This window comes from Gobio gobio (genome assembly GCF_949357685.1).
Source record: "Gobio gobio genome assembly, chromosome: 9".
NCBI classification, from domain to species: domain Eukaryota; kingdom Metazoa; phylum Chordata; class Actinopteri; order Cypriniformes; family Gobionidae; genus Gobio; species Gobio gobio.
Genome location: NC_137115.1, coordinates 6,721,318 through 6,737,247, shown reverse-complemented (window position 1 = coordinate 6,737,247; position 15,930 = coordinate 6,721,318). Strand labels below are relative to the sequence as shown.

General features: G+C 39.6%; 1 protein-coding gene across 8 annotated transcripts in view; it reads right to left on the bottom strand.

Moving 5' to 3' along the window:
• The window catches only part of LOC307131774 (protein Aster-B-like), a 90,675-nt gene that overhangs the window by 14,379 nt on the left and 60,366 nt on the right, over positions 1 to 15,930 (bottom strand). For 7 of the 8 annotated variants that reach the window (XR_013817226.1, XR_013817227.1, XM_079825684.1 and 4 more), the window contains 8 exons: positions 14,146 to 14,230; positions 12,984 to 13,087; positions 10,548 to 10,643; positions 10,387 to 10,467; positions 9,032 to 9,147; positions 6,321 to 6,492; positions 6,047 to 6,239; positions 4,378 to 4,524 (listed from right to left, as the gene is read on the bottom strand). Coding sequence is in view for 6 of the 8 variants with exons in the window: in XM_079825684.1 (XP_079681810.1) it covers positions 4,378 to 4,524; positions 6,047 to 6,239; positions 6,321 to 6,492; positions 9,032 to 9,147; positions 10,387 to 10,467; positions 10,548 to 10,643; positions 12,984 to 13,087; positions 14,146 to 14,230 (994 nt within the window). In the remaining 2 variants the exon portion in view is untranslated. The remainder of the gene's footprint in view (positions 1 to 4,377; positions 4,525 to 6,046; positions 6,240 to 6,320; positions 6,493 to 9,031; positions 9,148 to 10,386; positions 10,468 to 10,547; positions 10,644 to 12,983; positions 13,088 to 14,145; positions 14,231 to 15,930) is intronic. The other variant, XM_079825685.1, reaches the window with a different exon arrangement.

Below are 15,930 nucleotides of genomic sequence, written 5' to 3'. Positions count from 1 at the left end.
AAAATGGTTCTTCGTCGTAATCATAGAGTAACCTCTTTTGGTTCTATATAGCACCATATCTTAACATGTTCTGTATATGGTAGCGGTGCTATATAGCACCTTAGTTAGCGGTGCTATATAGCACCTTAGTCAAAGAACCGGTGAAGAACCGCTGAAGAACCACTGAAGCACCAAAATTGGTGCTATATAACACTTAAAAAGGTTCCCCTATGATTACGAGCCAAGAACCATTTTTGGTGCCATATAGAACCTTTTTTTTTTTTTTAGAGTGTTTTTGTAAACATTCTCAGGGTCTGAATCAGGCTCAAATTGGTACGGCATAATTGACACCATCGTTATTATTTACCTGAGCAGATGAAACTCGCGGTTATGGTAAGGGACAGGTTCAGTGTGTTGAAAGTTATGTTAATGTTAGCTCAGTGGCTGGTATGAGACACTTGTTGCACACTGCAGTAAGCTAGATCAATATTAGAGTATCATTAATAAAAGCTGGATGACTTGAGTTGCTAAATGGCATGCAATTCATTTTAAAACTTTGTATGATGTATTCTCTACAAACAAAGCTCTTTCTGATTATGCTATGCTATCCACTTGACAAAATAGTGTTGTCTGATTTACTTTTCAGGAAATCAAGAAAACAAGAGATTCAAACAATATGGCAATCACACCAGTCTGAAACACCTGTGTATTCACTCATTGGTGGACCGTCGTCCTGTGATGCGTGACGGCGTACTGCAAAAGCTATAAAGGATAACTGGACAAAAAAGTCAGCTTTCGATTGGCTGAAGTAAGTTGCTCATAGGCATGCAGGAAGTAGGCAGGGTGTTGCAGCGTCTCGTTCCCTTTTCATGGAACCATGGTTACTATCGTAAGCTGAGACGCACCCGATCAAGGTAAATTGCGCTAAGTCTGAAGTTGCGACGCTATATTAACGCCATATTAACAAGTTCCTGTCCTAGTGTGAATCATGTAGAGCACAGCTTAGGACATAAGCACCTGAGACACTGGTGTAGGGTCCAGATCCAGCTGTAGAATCTGATGAATGTGTGCGGACAGGCCCAGCTCCCCGCACCACAAACTTCTCAGAGAGAACTCCTGACAGTAAAGTCTTAGATGCCACCATACTTCCCGTAGAATGGGCCCTCACAACTAGAGGCGAAGGGAGGTCACACGCCTTGCAAGTTGTAAAGATGGCCCAGGAACCCTGCCTGGGTGCAGACCCGTGGATGTAACATTCAAAAATCCTGACTGGGCAAAGCAAATTAAGCTTCCCTTGGTCTGCCAACATGAATGGAGGTGGATGACAGGCCTGCCAGAATTCTGAGCGAGAAATCCATATTGAGAGTAAGTTATCTTTTCTGAAACAGTTTCAATAGTCTGAAGGGTGCTAGGGACAACCCCGCTAGAACCATGGGCAATTTTCAGACCATAACTCTTGCATGTATAGCAGGCCTCAACCTCAATGTGGCATGAAGGAAACAAGATACCATATGGTGTCTCCATAAAGATCCATTGGTAAGCAGCTATGGCCGCCATGTAAACCTTACTGTGGAGAGGGATATTCCAGTGGAAAATGATCCTAAAGGAACTCCAGCACTGAACAAACCAGACAGTTAACTGCTTCCAACTGGTGTTTTTTGAACAATAAGGTGGCGAGTCACCATTTTAAGGCATAAAGTTCCCTTGTGGAGGGATCTCTAGAGTTTAAGATGGTCTTCACGACCTCAGTCGAGAGACCAGATTTCACGAGTTGGTCGCCATCAGGGGCCCCTGCCTGTCCACCCATTGTCTGAATGAACAAGAACATGATAGCCTCTGAGATCTGGAAGAAAGTACCTCAGTGCCAGGAATACAGCCGTCATCTCCAGGCAATTTATGTGCCAAGAGAGACAGACCATTTTTCCTTGGAGGGGCCCGTCCTCAAAGTCCTGAGCACTGAGGTATCAGGACTTATCCCTAAAAGAGATATCAGTCTCTCAAGACTGAACTCTAGTAATATGTCCGATGTCCTGAAGCAGATGACTTTCAGGGAATAACCAGACATACTCCTCCATATAGACATCCAACTCCTCAAAGCCAGATGACTATCCCATCAATTAATTCCTCAGAATTAAATGCAGTCATAATCCACCAGACAATTGAACACGATCTGGATGACAGCCTGAACATATATTATTATATTATAGCCTCAAAGCCAGATGACTTTGCAGACAAAACAACCAGACAAGTGAACACGGTCTGGATGACAGGTTGAACATTCATATTAATATAGTTCAATATGCAATATAGAATCATGCAATCATAGCTTGCAAACACTCATAACAGTTTCCATGCAGTCGGAGGAAGAGAGAGCATCTCAGTCTGCTCAGTTCCCTTCCGGCATTATATATTTCTTTTTTTTGCGGACCCGTAATCTACACATTGCCTCTGCAAACGCGAGATCCAATTACACAGGTGCTTCAGACGCAACCACGCAGAGGCGTTCGCATATCGTAGTGACTTCTGATGCAGCGTAAGTTTCCTTGAAAGGGAACAATAATTCATTTTCTGTCGATAAAAGTATCCAAAACGTTACTCACCTGCCTAATAAAACACATGTTAAAGTGTCTTTGGTGTTACCATGGTTTCTACGGAAGTAAAATAAAAGAAGGAAATCGAGGGTAAAGCGGATATGACGTTATTGACAGGCGATGCAATGATACGGGACGTTACACTGGTTAAAATAGCTGATTTCTCTGGATTCTGAATTGATTATATATAACATAAAAAGCGAGCAAAGAGCGGCCCCTTTTTAATCATGCAAAAGCTGCCACTTATCGCGATAATGCAATCTCACCACGCTCCAGTATAATCAATGAATCTCTTGTTCACATAATGTCTACACTTTTTTTAAAGAAAGGATTTGCGAGCATGCAGAACTCAGCACTGGACAAAAACTCCGGCTTTGAGCGTGAATTGATTCTGACCAACTTAAAGGGTAACTAAACCCCAGTTCAGAGCTTAACTCCACCCACTGGCAATTTTTAAAAATGCTGGAAAAGTGGGTAGAGCCCAGCGGAGACGGAGGGAACGAACCAAGGGCGGGACTGAGCGGAGGGCGTGAGTGCCTGAGACCCGTAGTGACGGATTGATTGACAGTTGTCTGACTCGCGAGTCGCAAAGATGGAGAATGACTGGAATGACACCAGTAGCTTTGCAACAGAGCGGTCATTCTCCTACCTTTACCTGAAGTGGAGGAGGGTGAATTGTCTGTAGACACAGACCCAGAGCCCTATCAATGCGAGCCGCTGGCTCAAACTGCGTTAACAGAGACACCTGACCTAATCTATGAACAGTTAAATCCTTAAACTGAATGCCACTAAAAATAGATCAGATATCTGATATACATATGATGTATTTTCATTCAAATTAACTGAAGCAATAAGCAGCGCAGGACCAATAAGTTCAGACCTAATAGCCTATTATAAACAGATTTCCTCAAATAAAAGACTATATATGCCAGCACGTTACGGTATTGTTGTTCGTTACCGCGGCAACCACTTGTGTGTCAGGGTTTGAAAGTGCGTCTCATGTATGAAACTTATCTGTACACATGACGGGCGGCAATAATATCGCAAGAAAATCCTGAAGTGTACAGACAACTGCATTATTTAACCGCATTTTCTTCATTACAATGTTAAAGCAAGTGTCAAGTGAGTTTCATTCATAATGTTTCTACTTCATGTAATATGAGAGTTCATCCTGGAGTGAAGCCGTTGTCATCATGTGATTGGGGAAAACATTATTAAGGGCGTGGTGAGCTCGTGCCAGGGGTGTGGGTAGTTGGAAGAACCATCATACGTCACGATGACCCACAACGTCCAATAGGAAAATTCAAATGCAATAGCCACCGTTCAACCTTAAGAGGGCAGCACTTTGGCAGTTTTACACCATATTTAATAGAATTAAAACACTTTATATCCAAATGTCAAAACATTAACTTGAATCAATGAACAGCATTAATAAAGCCCCAGTCTTGCAGATCATTAACTAAAAAAAGTTGGTTTAGGGTTTAGTTACCCTTTAAACACCTCTTATTGGCCATTGCATTCAAGAAATCAACAGACATGTCTGTGATTGGCTACATTGCTCAACACTCCAAACACATGTTGTAAATAGAAACCTTTGACACGCTTCAGAGCGCAAACACTGGTTAATTTGCCGAATACCAATATGCTTTTATTATAGAGAAAAAGCTAGTCTCAAGTCCGTGGACTGAGGAAGGCTAAGCCTTGCCAAGCCTCACACACGCTCCGCCTATGATAATTTACCTTTGTTTGACGTTGTTTATTTTGGATCATCTAACAGTTAAATAAGATGTTTTTGAAAGGTTCTGACCTGTGAATCTCCTCTGCTCCATAAAGTCTGTCATGAACTGGGACTCCGTGAAGAGGATGCCGTACAGCTTATCAACACTGAATTTATACACCTCGTTTATGTATTGACGGCCATTCAGATCCTCGTGGAATGCTTGAACCTCATCTCCTGAATACACATTCAAGATACACATAAAGATGAATCGTTCTGCAATACTCAAGTGTTGGCATCAAATTATGTGTAGTCTCACTCGTGAGTCTCACTCGGTTCGAAATGCAAATTACGTTTCCAGAATAAGACATAATATGTATTTATGACTTCTGAATATCTATCTACATGTATTAAGGTGCAACAATTCATTGATAAAATCAATATAAAGTTAATTTTTTTGTGTTGCTTCCAATCTGTGAAAACATTTTTATATTTGTTTTGAAAATGTGAAAGTATGCACTTCATATTGTATTGTATTATATATTAAACTTTTTTTTCATACTATTTATCCATATACTTGGCATCTTCACCCTCTATTCAAATATAACATTTTTTAAAGATTTTGTAAGCATATTGTGCTTGGAGTCAATTCTTTTATTTCTTATAATGCAATGAAACATGCCAAATTATGCAGACATAATTTTTGGCCATGCTGTCATAAAAATAAATTATGAACACATGCAAATATAAGAGAGAGCCAACAAAATACTAACAGATTATTGGATTAGAAACATTTGTTAGTTGCAGGCACTCATATTTAGGATTTCAGCTCTTGACTGCATGTACCGCTATAACTGTGTCTGTACATTTTCATGTATTCATTTATTAGACGCATTTACTCAAAGTGACTTACAAAACAGGAATAGCACGAGCGATTCATCTTAAAGGTTTGTTCACCCAAAAATGAAAATTCTGTCATTAATTACTTACCCTCATGTCTTACACCCGTAAGACCTCCGTTCATCTTCGGAACACAAATGAAGATATTTTAGTTGAAATCGGAATGGCTCTGAAAGGCCTCCATTGGCACAATGCACGGTTCACTCTCAAGACCCTTAAAAGGTACTAAAGACGTCGTTACAAAGTCCATCTCACTACAGTGGTTCTACAATAACTTTATGAATCGGCGAGAATAGTTTTTGTGCGCAAAAAACCCCTAAATAACGACTTATATAGTGATGACGATTTCAAAACACGGCCTCATGAAACTTCAAAGCGCTATGAATCAGTGAGTCGAATCAGCAGTTTGGCGGTTTGACACGCGATCCGAATCATGATTCGACTCACTGATTCATAACGAAGCGTTATGAATCAGTGAGATTCACTATATAACTATATAAGTCGTTATTTAGGGTTTTTTTGCGCACAAAAACTATTCTTTCCGATTCATAAAGTTATTGGAGAACCACTGTAGTGAGATGGACTTTGTAACGACGTCTTTAGTACCTTTTAAGGGTCTTGAGAGTGAACCGTGCATTGTGCCAATGGAGGCCTTTCAGAGCCATCAGATTTCAACTAAAATATCTTCATTTGTGTTCCGAAGATGAACGGAGGTCTGACGGGTGTCGAACAACATTAGGGTAAGTAATTAATGACAGAATTTTCATTTTTGGGTGAACTAACCCTTTAAGGAGGCCGTAACACAGGGAGGGATTTAATAAAAACTGAATGTCTAGAAGAAGAGTGTTCTGTTTCAAACCTTCATCATGTGTCTCTGAGGAATCACTGATATCAGTGGGTATATCCTCGTTGTCGTTGAAGTCGAGTGCAGGTGACGGCACGGGGCCCAGAGGACTGGGCGGCTCGCTGTTCCTCTCCTCAGCCAGCAGAGGGAGTGGCAGCAGGTCTCCATCAGCAAGGCAGTCTGTGTACTCCTCAGCGGTAATGTCAAACTGAAACCAGCAGATGGCACAATTTTAAATGTAGTCTCTTAAAATGGCATCTGTGCGGTGAGAACGAGCTGCTATACTCACAGACAGTGGAGTATCAGTGCTGCTGGGAGGAGTGGTGGAGGTGATGGTGGAGTGGGTGATGGATCTCTTGTGTGTCAGAGGTGATGTGTTGTCTTGTTTGTTCTCACTGCTGCTCTTGGATGAGTTATCGTTACTGACCTCGTTCTCTTCTGCTGGGATCTCCTCACAGTATCTGAAGATGAATATACAGTATGTGCTTTATTTGCCCAACATTCATGTGTTTTAAACACCAAATTTGTATATGTTGCGTTTTTTGAACAATAGCTGTGAAAGCATTAGGGCTGCCCCCTAATAGTCTACTAAATGTTAGTCAACGAGAAAAGGCTTAGTCAACCAAGTTTTAATTAGTTGGTTGAACTCCACAGGAAGTTATGTGAGGAACAGTTTGTTAACACGGCTGGTCCATGTGGTAATTACAGTATGTCGGGACAACGTTAGCCGCTCACTCTAACGTTAACATAGATAAACGAGCGCTATTATTAGGCTCATATCCAAGTCTTCTTTAGTACTGTGCTTACATGACTTTTAACTTAACGTGCGTTTACTCTATAGGCACATCCACTATACTGCAGCGATGACGAGTTAGCATCGTCAAATTCATCTTTGCAAAAAAGACTAGTTTATTAGTAAATTATTAAACTGTTCAGACAGTATACACAAGTAATTAAATACCAAGTTCTGGCATGAAACTGTAGATGGCGCAGGCTGATAGGTCCTTAACTCATTGGTAGCGATCACATCATTATCTCATAGCGCAGCTGATTGGTTGCTGTTGTTTCAGCGGCCAATGAACTGCGGCTCAACGTTCAAACAAAAAACGATAGTGTTGCTGTTAGCAGCTTTCAAAAACCCTCACCTTCCCCAGCTCCACCTGAATATATCTGCTATATGGGGGTTAATTCATGTATGTTAACATGTGTCTTACATTTTAACAGCAATGTCTGTGATTTACTGCAATTACTTGTTTAAGTGCTATGATCAGGTCTCCGGTGCATCTACCAACCCAGATAAAGTGAAAAAGGACAACCTAGTATACTTTGTTTTGGTCAAGCGGCAACCAAGAAGGGAGCAGAATCTCATTGAGCTCATGTTAAAATGCCCAACTCTACAGCAGAAAAAAACATGTTTACAGCCTAGTACAAATTGTGGTTTTGATCTATACGACTAATTTTGCCCTTCATGACAACTGTGAGGGGGGTGATTTTTTTTTTTAACTCATTCGTTTACATTATATAAAGCCTTAAAGTTCTGCATAATTAAGGGCGTGGTCACTTTGAGTGACAGGTGGATAGCCATTTATCTGCTGTCTCTTAGTCATTGTGTCACCTCAGCTCCGCCCACGTCCCGTCTCTTTGCCCATTTTCTGTAATCCGGGAGTGACGCACGATGACGCGCTGCCAAGATGGCAACGGCCAGCTCGACCCTACTTTACGCTTCAAAACTACTCTTCAGAATCCTATGGGTGACGTCACGGACACTAGGTCCATATTTTTTTTTACAGTTTATGGTGTTGGTAAGCTTCTAAGCCGCTCGGATTTTGCTCCCCTCGTGATGTAGGAAGGGGATCTTATTATAATATTCATGCCCCATAATCTGCGCATTTTCACCCAAGGTGCCACCATTTTGTTTTCGCACGCGACAACAATGTACCAGTTCTAACGCCATGGTAAAAGTAGACTAGAGCAGCTAGTCATAAAATGTCTCATCTATTTAAACATTCTAACTGTTCTGTTTTTGGCTATAATAATACACTCCTGGCATCTGAGCCACTGAGGATGCAGTGCCCAAGAAATGAGCTAAATTCGTTTATGTTTGTGTGAATCATTGCAAACAAGGGTCAGTAAATGCAGGATTTGCACAAAAGTTGCTTCTCAAAGATGGATCGAATCCAAGTCTTCATGATCCAACTTCATAGCCAGAACACGCAAGTACTGCACTTTATAATGTGTGTTTGCAAATCGCCTTTCTGAATGTGCTAATGTGGCTAAAGCTAGAGCTTGTTATTTTCAACCCGAAAATGCTCACCGCCTGTATAATTCAGAAGCGCACTTTTATTACTTCTTAAAAATAAAACTAATGACATAGCTCTGATCTCTGTGAATACAGAGACAATGATAACTTTAGCCACCGTATAGCGTCCTAACAAGCACATTCACAAAGACGATTTGCGTACATTCACAAAATATAACGTGCTGTACTTGCATGTTCTGAAAATGAAATTGGCATTTATACATGTTTGCGAATTCTACTCGCTGTGTGTGGTTCTCCACAATCCAGTTGTTGTTGTCGTTTATCCAACTAGTGCAAGCTGTAAAGGCTGCGCCTTATTCTGAAAAGGGGGCGGGAAACCGCAGCTCATTTGCATTTAAAGAGACACAAGCAAAAACAGCCACCCAAATAGGGGCTTTCAAAACATCCTATAATAAATAATCTGTTGTGTATTTTTTGCACAGACACATTCTGCTGACACCTGAGACTTATATTACATCTTGTGAAAAGGGCATTATAGGACCCATCTAACACTGCTAACACAACTATACATTACCATGCCAATCTCTTTTATCATGCCAATCTTTCCGAGAGTTGACATGACAGAAATGAATATAACAAACGTGCGATTGTCGACTGATGGCTTAAATTAACGACGACTAGTTGACTAGAAAAATCTTTAGTCGGGGGACAGCCCTACAAAGCATGCATGTTTAACTCACCCCATTGTGTTGAAATCATCATCAGGAGGCACATAGTCTTCATCGTCGCTCGTGAGTCCCAGCTCATTGCCATAGCACTGATGTACAAAGTGCCAGAGCTCTTTAGGGCAGAGGGGCTGCACACAGAGACGGTTGTCATTATAAGCCCAGATATAACACATCTAATATTGCTTAAAATGTTCTGTGTGGATTATTCATATTTATACACAGGGCTTGACATTAACTTTTTTGCTCACCAGCCACTGTGGCTAGTGGTTTTTCAAAGTTACTAGCCACTCAGCATTTTCACTGGCCACAATTTTGACATCAATACCATAGGGAAAAACTGCCATAAAGATATTTTTAATATTATCTGGCAACAGGATTATTAGGCTGCTGTCACTTTAAGACCTGACGCACAGATTATACAGTTACATGCTTTTAAAGCTTGCGCTTTCTTTCTCAAGTGTTTACATTTACTTAAAACAACTGACTGTGTTTATGAGAATACTCACCAAGACCAACATTTTGACATTATTTTGTGTGTATTTGACTGTTTATGCACAATAAGCAGCTAAAAAGAACACAATTTATTTATTATTTCAGGTGCCTTTTAAAAGACTACAATTGAAAGGAGTGACTGTGCTACACGCTGGTGTTAATCTCAAGCCTTGTTTATACACACAACTTCTCACAAAAATTCAGCCTAATTCACAACATGTATTTACGCATATTAATTTGTTCCCTCGTTCTAATGCTAATGAATTTGAAATATTCCAAATAAGCAATCGTGTGCCCGCGATTAGTCATTTGCATAAAACACGCCTAAACATGTCCATATAAGGGCTCTCCCCACAACCTTTCCTTTATAGCCTTTCATCACTCAACCACTAAACTTTTAAAATAAATTATTTGTAAATAATACATTGAAATAGTATGAAGTTGAACATGTCTATTTTAACATACAGTATGAGATTTTTCATTGCTAGGGTTATCACTGTCAACATCACCGTTTTGGATTCAATCCAGCATTTAAATGCGGTTGTCAGTCCAGAAATTTTGACGTGTGTACTTGGCAGCATGAAAAAGAGAAATGCGCTCCTTTAATAATTACTGAAGCTGTCAATCAATCCATTTCACTAACTGCACTCTCTGCAAAATATCACTTTCTGTGCTCCCTTGCAAAAACTGGCTACACTGCACAATAAATGTCTTATTTACATCGCATTTACACATTGTTGGTTATAATGAAAGGATTCACAAGCTTGCAAAACTGAATAAAACCACATTTTGAGCGGTGAGTGGATTAACTAAAACGACTTTTTCTTACGATTTCAGTATCAAATTTGACAACATTACCGTGTGTATATTCTCACCTTGTCCAGCAGTGCATTCTGCCAAAGTCTGAACATCATCATGTAAGTCCTGTCTCTCGCACCAAACGATGTGAAGAAGTGCTGAAGGGAAGATCAAGAACAACGTAACTTAACGTGTTAACGTGTGCAGCAGTATCTGAGTGCGGCTGTGTGTGTCTCACCTTATCAGTGTCCGTGCACAGCTGGATGGCATTGGGAATCAGACGCGCTGTTTTCTCTTTCGTCATGGAGCAGATGTCTTTCAGCCGTACTGTAAGCTGTTCACGCATGCGACAGAACAACAAAACACAACATAACTCTTCTCCCAACTCTCAGGCTGTAGCTCCAAAAGTTTTAGTTAAATCGTCCCTATTATGCAATATTAAATTTTGTTTTAGAGATCTCCTACAATAGGTTTTCATGTATCCAAGGTCAAAAAACACCTTAATTTTCTGATAATATACATTGCAGCATCAGCTCTTTTCTCAGTGTCTGAAATGCCTCTTTAAACACGTCATTTCTGAGATCCTGCTCTGCTCTGATTGGTCAAATGGCTCAGTGGGTTATGATTGGTCAGAAACCAAATTACCACATCTGAATTTCAGCTCCAGATCTTCCTCAGCACTTGAACCCTAACCCTAACCCACGAACTGTAACGATGGCATCGGCTTTACCATATCAACTTGAGTGTGAGTCCTCATGCTTTGGAAGTGCAGCAAAGTGGATTTGCTTTGGCAGCAGAAAACAATGTCTTATCAACATGTCGAACCAAACTCTTCCAGATCTCAGCCACAACTACAGTATTAGGGCCCTATTTTATCAATCTGAGGGCATGGTCTGAAGCGCATGGCGCAGGTGCAATTAGGGCGTGTCTGAATCCACTTTTGCTAGTTTTAAGGGTTAGTTCACCCAAAAATGAAAATTCTGTCATTAATTACTGACCCTCATGTCGTTCGACACCCGTAAGACCTCCGTTCATCTTCGGAACACAAATGAAGATATTTTTGTTGAAAGCTGATGGCTGAGAAAGGCTTCAGATAGGCCTCCATTGGCATTCAGTACATTTACACTCACAAGACCCATAAAAGTCACTTAAAACGTCGTTACAAAGTCTATCTCACCACAGTGGCTCTACAATAATTTTACGATGCGACGACAATAGTTTTTCTGCACAAAAAAAAATCAAAATAACACCTTTATCCAACTTGTTCTTCCCTTCCGTGTGTGCCTCCACGACGCATGCGCGAGAATATGACGCAGATCCGGCGCTCGGACATATGACCCAGAAGCGATTTGTTTACAAGCAGAGGAAGACGCGCGTGTCTAAGCTGTTGAATTCTACATTGATCGTGCTTTAGGTCTCGGCGTAGTTCTCAAAATGGGGATAAAGTGTGTATTTCATGGATTCCCGAACGCCGGCGCTACGTCATATTCTCGCGCATGCGTCGTGGAGGCACACACGGAAGACAAGAACAAGTTGGATAAAGGTGTTATTTTGATTTTTTTTTGCACACAAAAACTATTGTTGTCGCATCGTAAAATAATTGTAGAGCCACTGTGGTGAGATGGACTTTGTAACGACGTTTTAAGTGCCTTTCATGGATCTTGGAAGTGTAAATGTACTGAATGCCAATGGAGGCCTATCTGAAGCCTTTCTCAGCCATCAGCTTTCAACAAAAATATCTTCATTTGTGTTCCGAAGATGAACGGGTCTTACGGGTGTCGAACGACATGAGGGTGAGTAATTAATGACAGAATTTTCATTTTTGGGTGAACTAACCCTTTAATGACTGAAAAAAAAAACGGTCGGCACACCAGGCGCTCGGTCCAATAGGGTTATATCTAGTCTCTTAATGAGTCATGGGTGTGTTTTGGGCGTAATGTGCAATAAATGAGTCTCATCTTCCATTCCCTTTAAAAGCCAGTTGCGCTGATTGGTGGATTCGCTATTGACATGGCGTAATTTGCGAGCGGAAAGACTGAACGCTTCTCCAGAGAGGAATCCTTTTATTTTTAATATTTAAAAATGTTTGTGTGCTGCTGCGCGTCCCTGTGTGTGTAATAAGCAGAGTGTACACGCGTTGTGCACCCGCCTATAGGCACATATTACTAACACGCCCTTTAAATAACACAAAAATACTGCGATATTGACTTTAGACCAGGTTTGTGTTGGTCAATGGCGCAGTCGTTTTCCATTCCTCAAAAATAGCAACGCTCCAACAATGCATCTGAACACACCTGGTTTTCAGACCAGCACGCCCATGAGCGAACAGACTTGCTATTTAAACAACGTGGCACTGGACGTGAAAATGAAACTGCGTTGGACTAAAACTAGCAAAAAACACTTGCGTTGCCCCTGGCTCCGCATTGCACAGTGTGTATGATAGGGCCCTTAGAGGTCAGGTAATAGTAGATGGTGTTCACGGGCAGCCAATGAAGACCATAGGCTGGCATTATGCTAATTTTAGCTACTTTTGGTGGCCCATAACTCCATTTATCATGCACTTTGATCTGTGAAACTTTGCAGACCTTTTACATTCACAAACAGCCATATAATACACTGCGTGAATGATAATATCCAAAACAGCATAATACGGGCATTTTAAAGTATATCATACCAGTGTCTCCCAGCGAAAGATGTTGCTATAAAAACAGATCCAGTTTTCGGAGAGGTAGAGGCGGCCCTGCAGGAGAATGTCCCGCTGGAGAGCACAGGAGTAGTCTGACAATGAGAGGACAAGATCAAATTATTCTGTCAAATCATTCAATTCAATATTTTTTCTTGTACTTCAGTTTGCATCCATCATGTTCCAAATAAAAGGAGAAAAAAATAAAATAAAATTAAGTACCTTTAAACTGTAAAGCATTTAATTAAATTATAAATTAACTATTAATTATAATTTTATAGTTAATAATTATAGTTTTGTAGTTACATATAATTTATTATTAATTAAATTGACCTTTCATACATTATTTTTGAAAATGTTAATGAAACTTTTAAATGAAAATATATGAATATTAAATGTCTACATACACTGAAAAAATATATACTTTGGACCAACTTAAAAAACACTTTAATTAAATTTTATTTTGTTTTAGTCAAATTTATAATTTTTTCTCAAATTATATTCATGGTTTGGTTCAAACCTTAAATTTGGATTTAATGTTAATAAAAAGATGTATTTTTCCAAAGACAAATTTTAAACTGGTTTTTGACAACTTAATTTAGCATAAATTAACTAAATAAGCTACGATATGATATTACAATGATATAATATTTTCCCTTAAGATGAAATAATAATATTTAGTTATTGAATGTTTATTGCAGTTTACTTGCTATAAATAAAAACAACTTTGAAAGACCTTAATGTTTATTGTGATGTCTTTTTAAAATATGCATCATATTTTATGCATGTACTAACAAAAAACCTACAACATCAAAATTATAAAACCCAATCATTTCTATAGTCATAAAGCCAGCCAGCATGTGTTTGACAATCTGGTGTCAAGAGAAAATAAAATAAACAAAATTGTTTCTTTTTATAAATTTTTTTCCATAGGGAGCTTTATTTGCTTTTAGACAAACTGAACAAAAGCGGTTTAAAGTGGAAACCATGATTTTCAATTAGATCAATATGAAAATGCTCTAAAATAAATTAGATGGCTTTTTTGCTTTTTCCAGTGTATAATAAAAAAATCTATTTTGTGTCATTACCATGTCTAGATGCTAATTGAATTGCATATACGTAAGTCTTTCATTTGTTAATGATTACATCTTACCCACAATAAGACGCTCTGTGTCCGGCAACTGCTTGAAGAGCTTCCTGAAGTCTTCATTACGCTGCTTATATGTGGGACTGAGGACCTAGAAAACAAATAAAGCGGTAGGTGAGGAACACACACACACACTCGTCCACACTCAGTAAGAAGCAGCCATTCTGCTCTTTCACACAGCTGATCATCAGTCAAATGCTGGTTTAGTTTGCCATGCAGCAGCGTGAGATGAACCACAATGAGCTCATTCCCACTGTGGCGCGACAGAAGAGGCTGGAGTAAACGACGACTTCACACTGCTTCTCATTCACAGACGCACTCTTCACTCCTGCTAATGAGTGAAAGTACACCTTGCATCATTAACAGCAGAGCAAAACAGCCAAACGCTCTCAGAAAAGACAATCGCTTCAGCTTTGATAAGGTGTCTTGAGAGCAACCGTGTAGAATGGTGATCCTTGCACGCAATATTGAATGCGATACACTATTGCCACGGAAAAACAACAACAATCTTTTGAGAACTACCTTGAAAATCAAAAATACCTTTAGAACCAAACAGAATTTAAGGCAACTATATTTATATGGGAATATTATATATAGGAATAAATGGTTTGGAGAATTAATAGGTTAATAACGCGTTAATAACGCATTAACGCAAATTCATTTTAATGGCACTAATTTTATTAGCGCGCAATTAACACAGCGCGCATTTTCTGTCTGATCCGTGGCCTAGCCCGTAGTTGGAGGAATTGAGAAAGAAAAGGGCTTACATTTACATTACTTTTCTGAAACAAGTGCCGTTATATAGCCTACATAAGCTACCATTTTTTCTGTTTAACTTTTATTAGACTCCAGGTCGAAATAAAAGAAAAGGGCGTTTTTACACTGAGCACGTTTGCTGCAGTCCAAGTCCGAGCGCGATAGTTCTTGCGTTGGTCAACTTGATTCTATTGAACCCTGGTGCATTTGCATGCGTCTTACATAATCACAAACATCCACAGGGAATGATAGAAAACAGAATGCGGGTCAGTATATTGGATGAAGGGGGCTTTCTGTTGCATGCTTGCAAAGGGACTCTGAGGAGATTGCATGCGCGAATATACTGCAAGCTCGCTCTCGCTCATATCCGAGGTAAATCATTAACACCATCACCACTTATGTGTTTTATTGAACTAAATACATTACAATCGGCTAAAACGAATGCGCAGGTTACTTTTATGAACAAGAGCGCTCCCGAGTCCATGTTTCTCACAACCGAACTCAGAGCACCTCCTCTGGGTAGTCTCGGGTGTGGTACCCTGGTGCGCTCCCAGGTCCGCATAACAGCTTTCACATTACCAATTTTTCATAAGAACTGTGCCCCGTTCTGAACTAAACTGCCAGTGTAAAAACGCCCTTTATTTCTATTTTTAAAATGAGAGAAATCACTCCTTATTCAGAATTTTTAAGCTTAGGCTTAAGAGACATGAACAAGTTCTTCGTAAAACATCTATGACCTTTGATACATGTCTAGTCTTCATGCTCTGTTGAGTAGGATTTCACTAATAATAAACATACATTTGCATAAAGAATGCATATTTATCCATAACCATGTTGATTAGAGTTTTAAAAACTTAAAAATATTCATTTAAGCTACATTTAGAACTGATAAAAATGTGTGATTAAGTTGCGATTAATCGTGTCCATCATGCGATTAATCGCGATTAAATATTTTAATCGATTGACAGTCCTTATATATATATTTATGTGTGTATATGTATATACATACAAATATTGTATAAACACAAACAAATT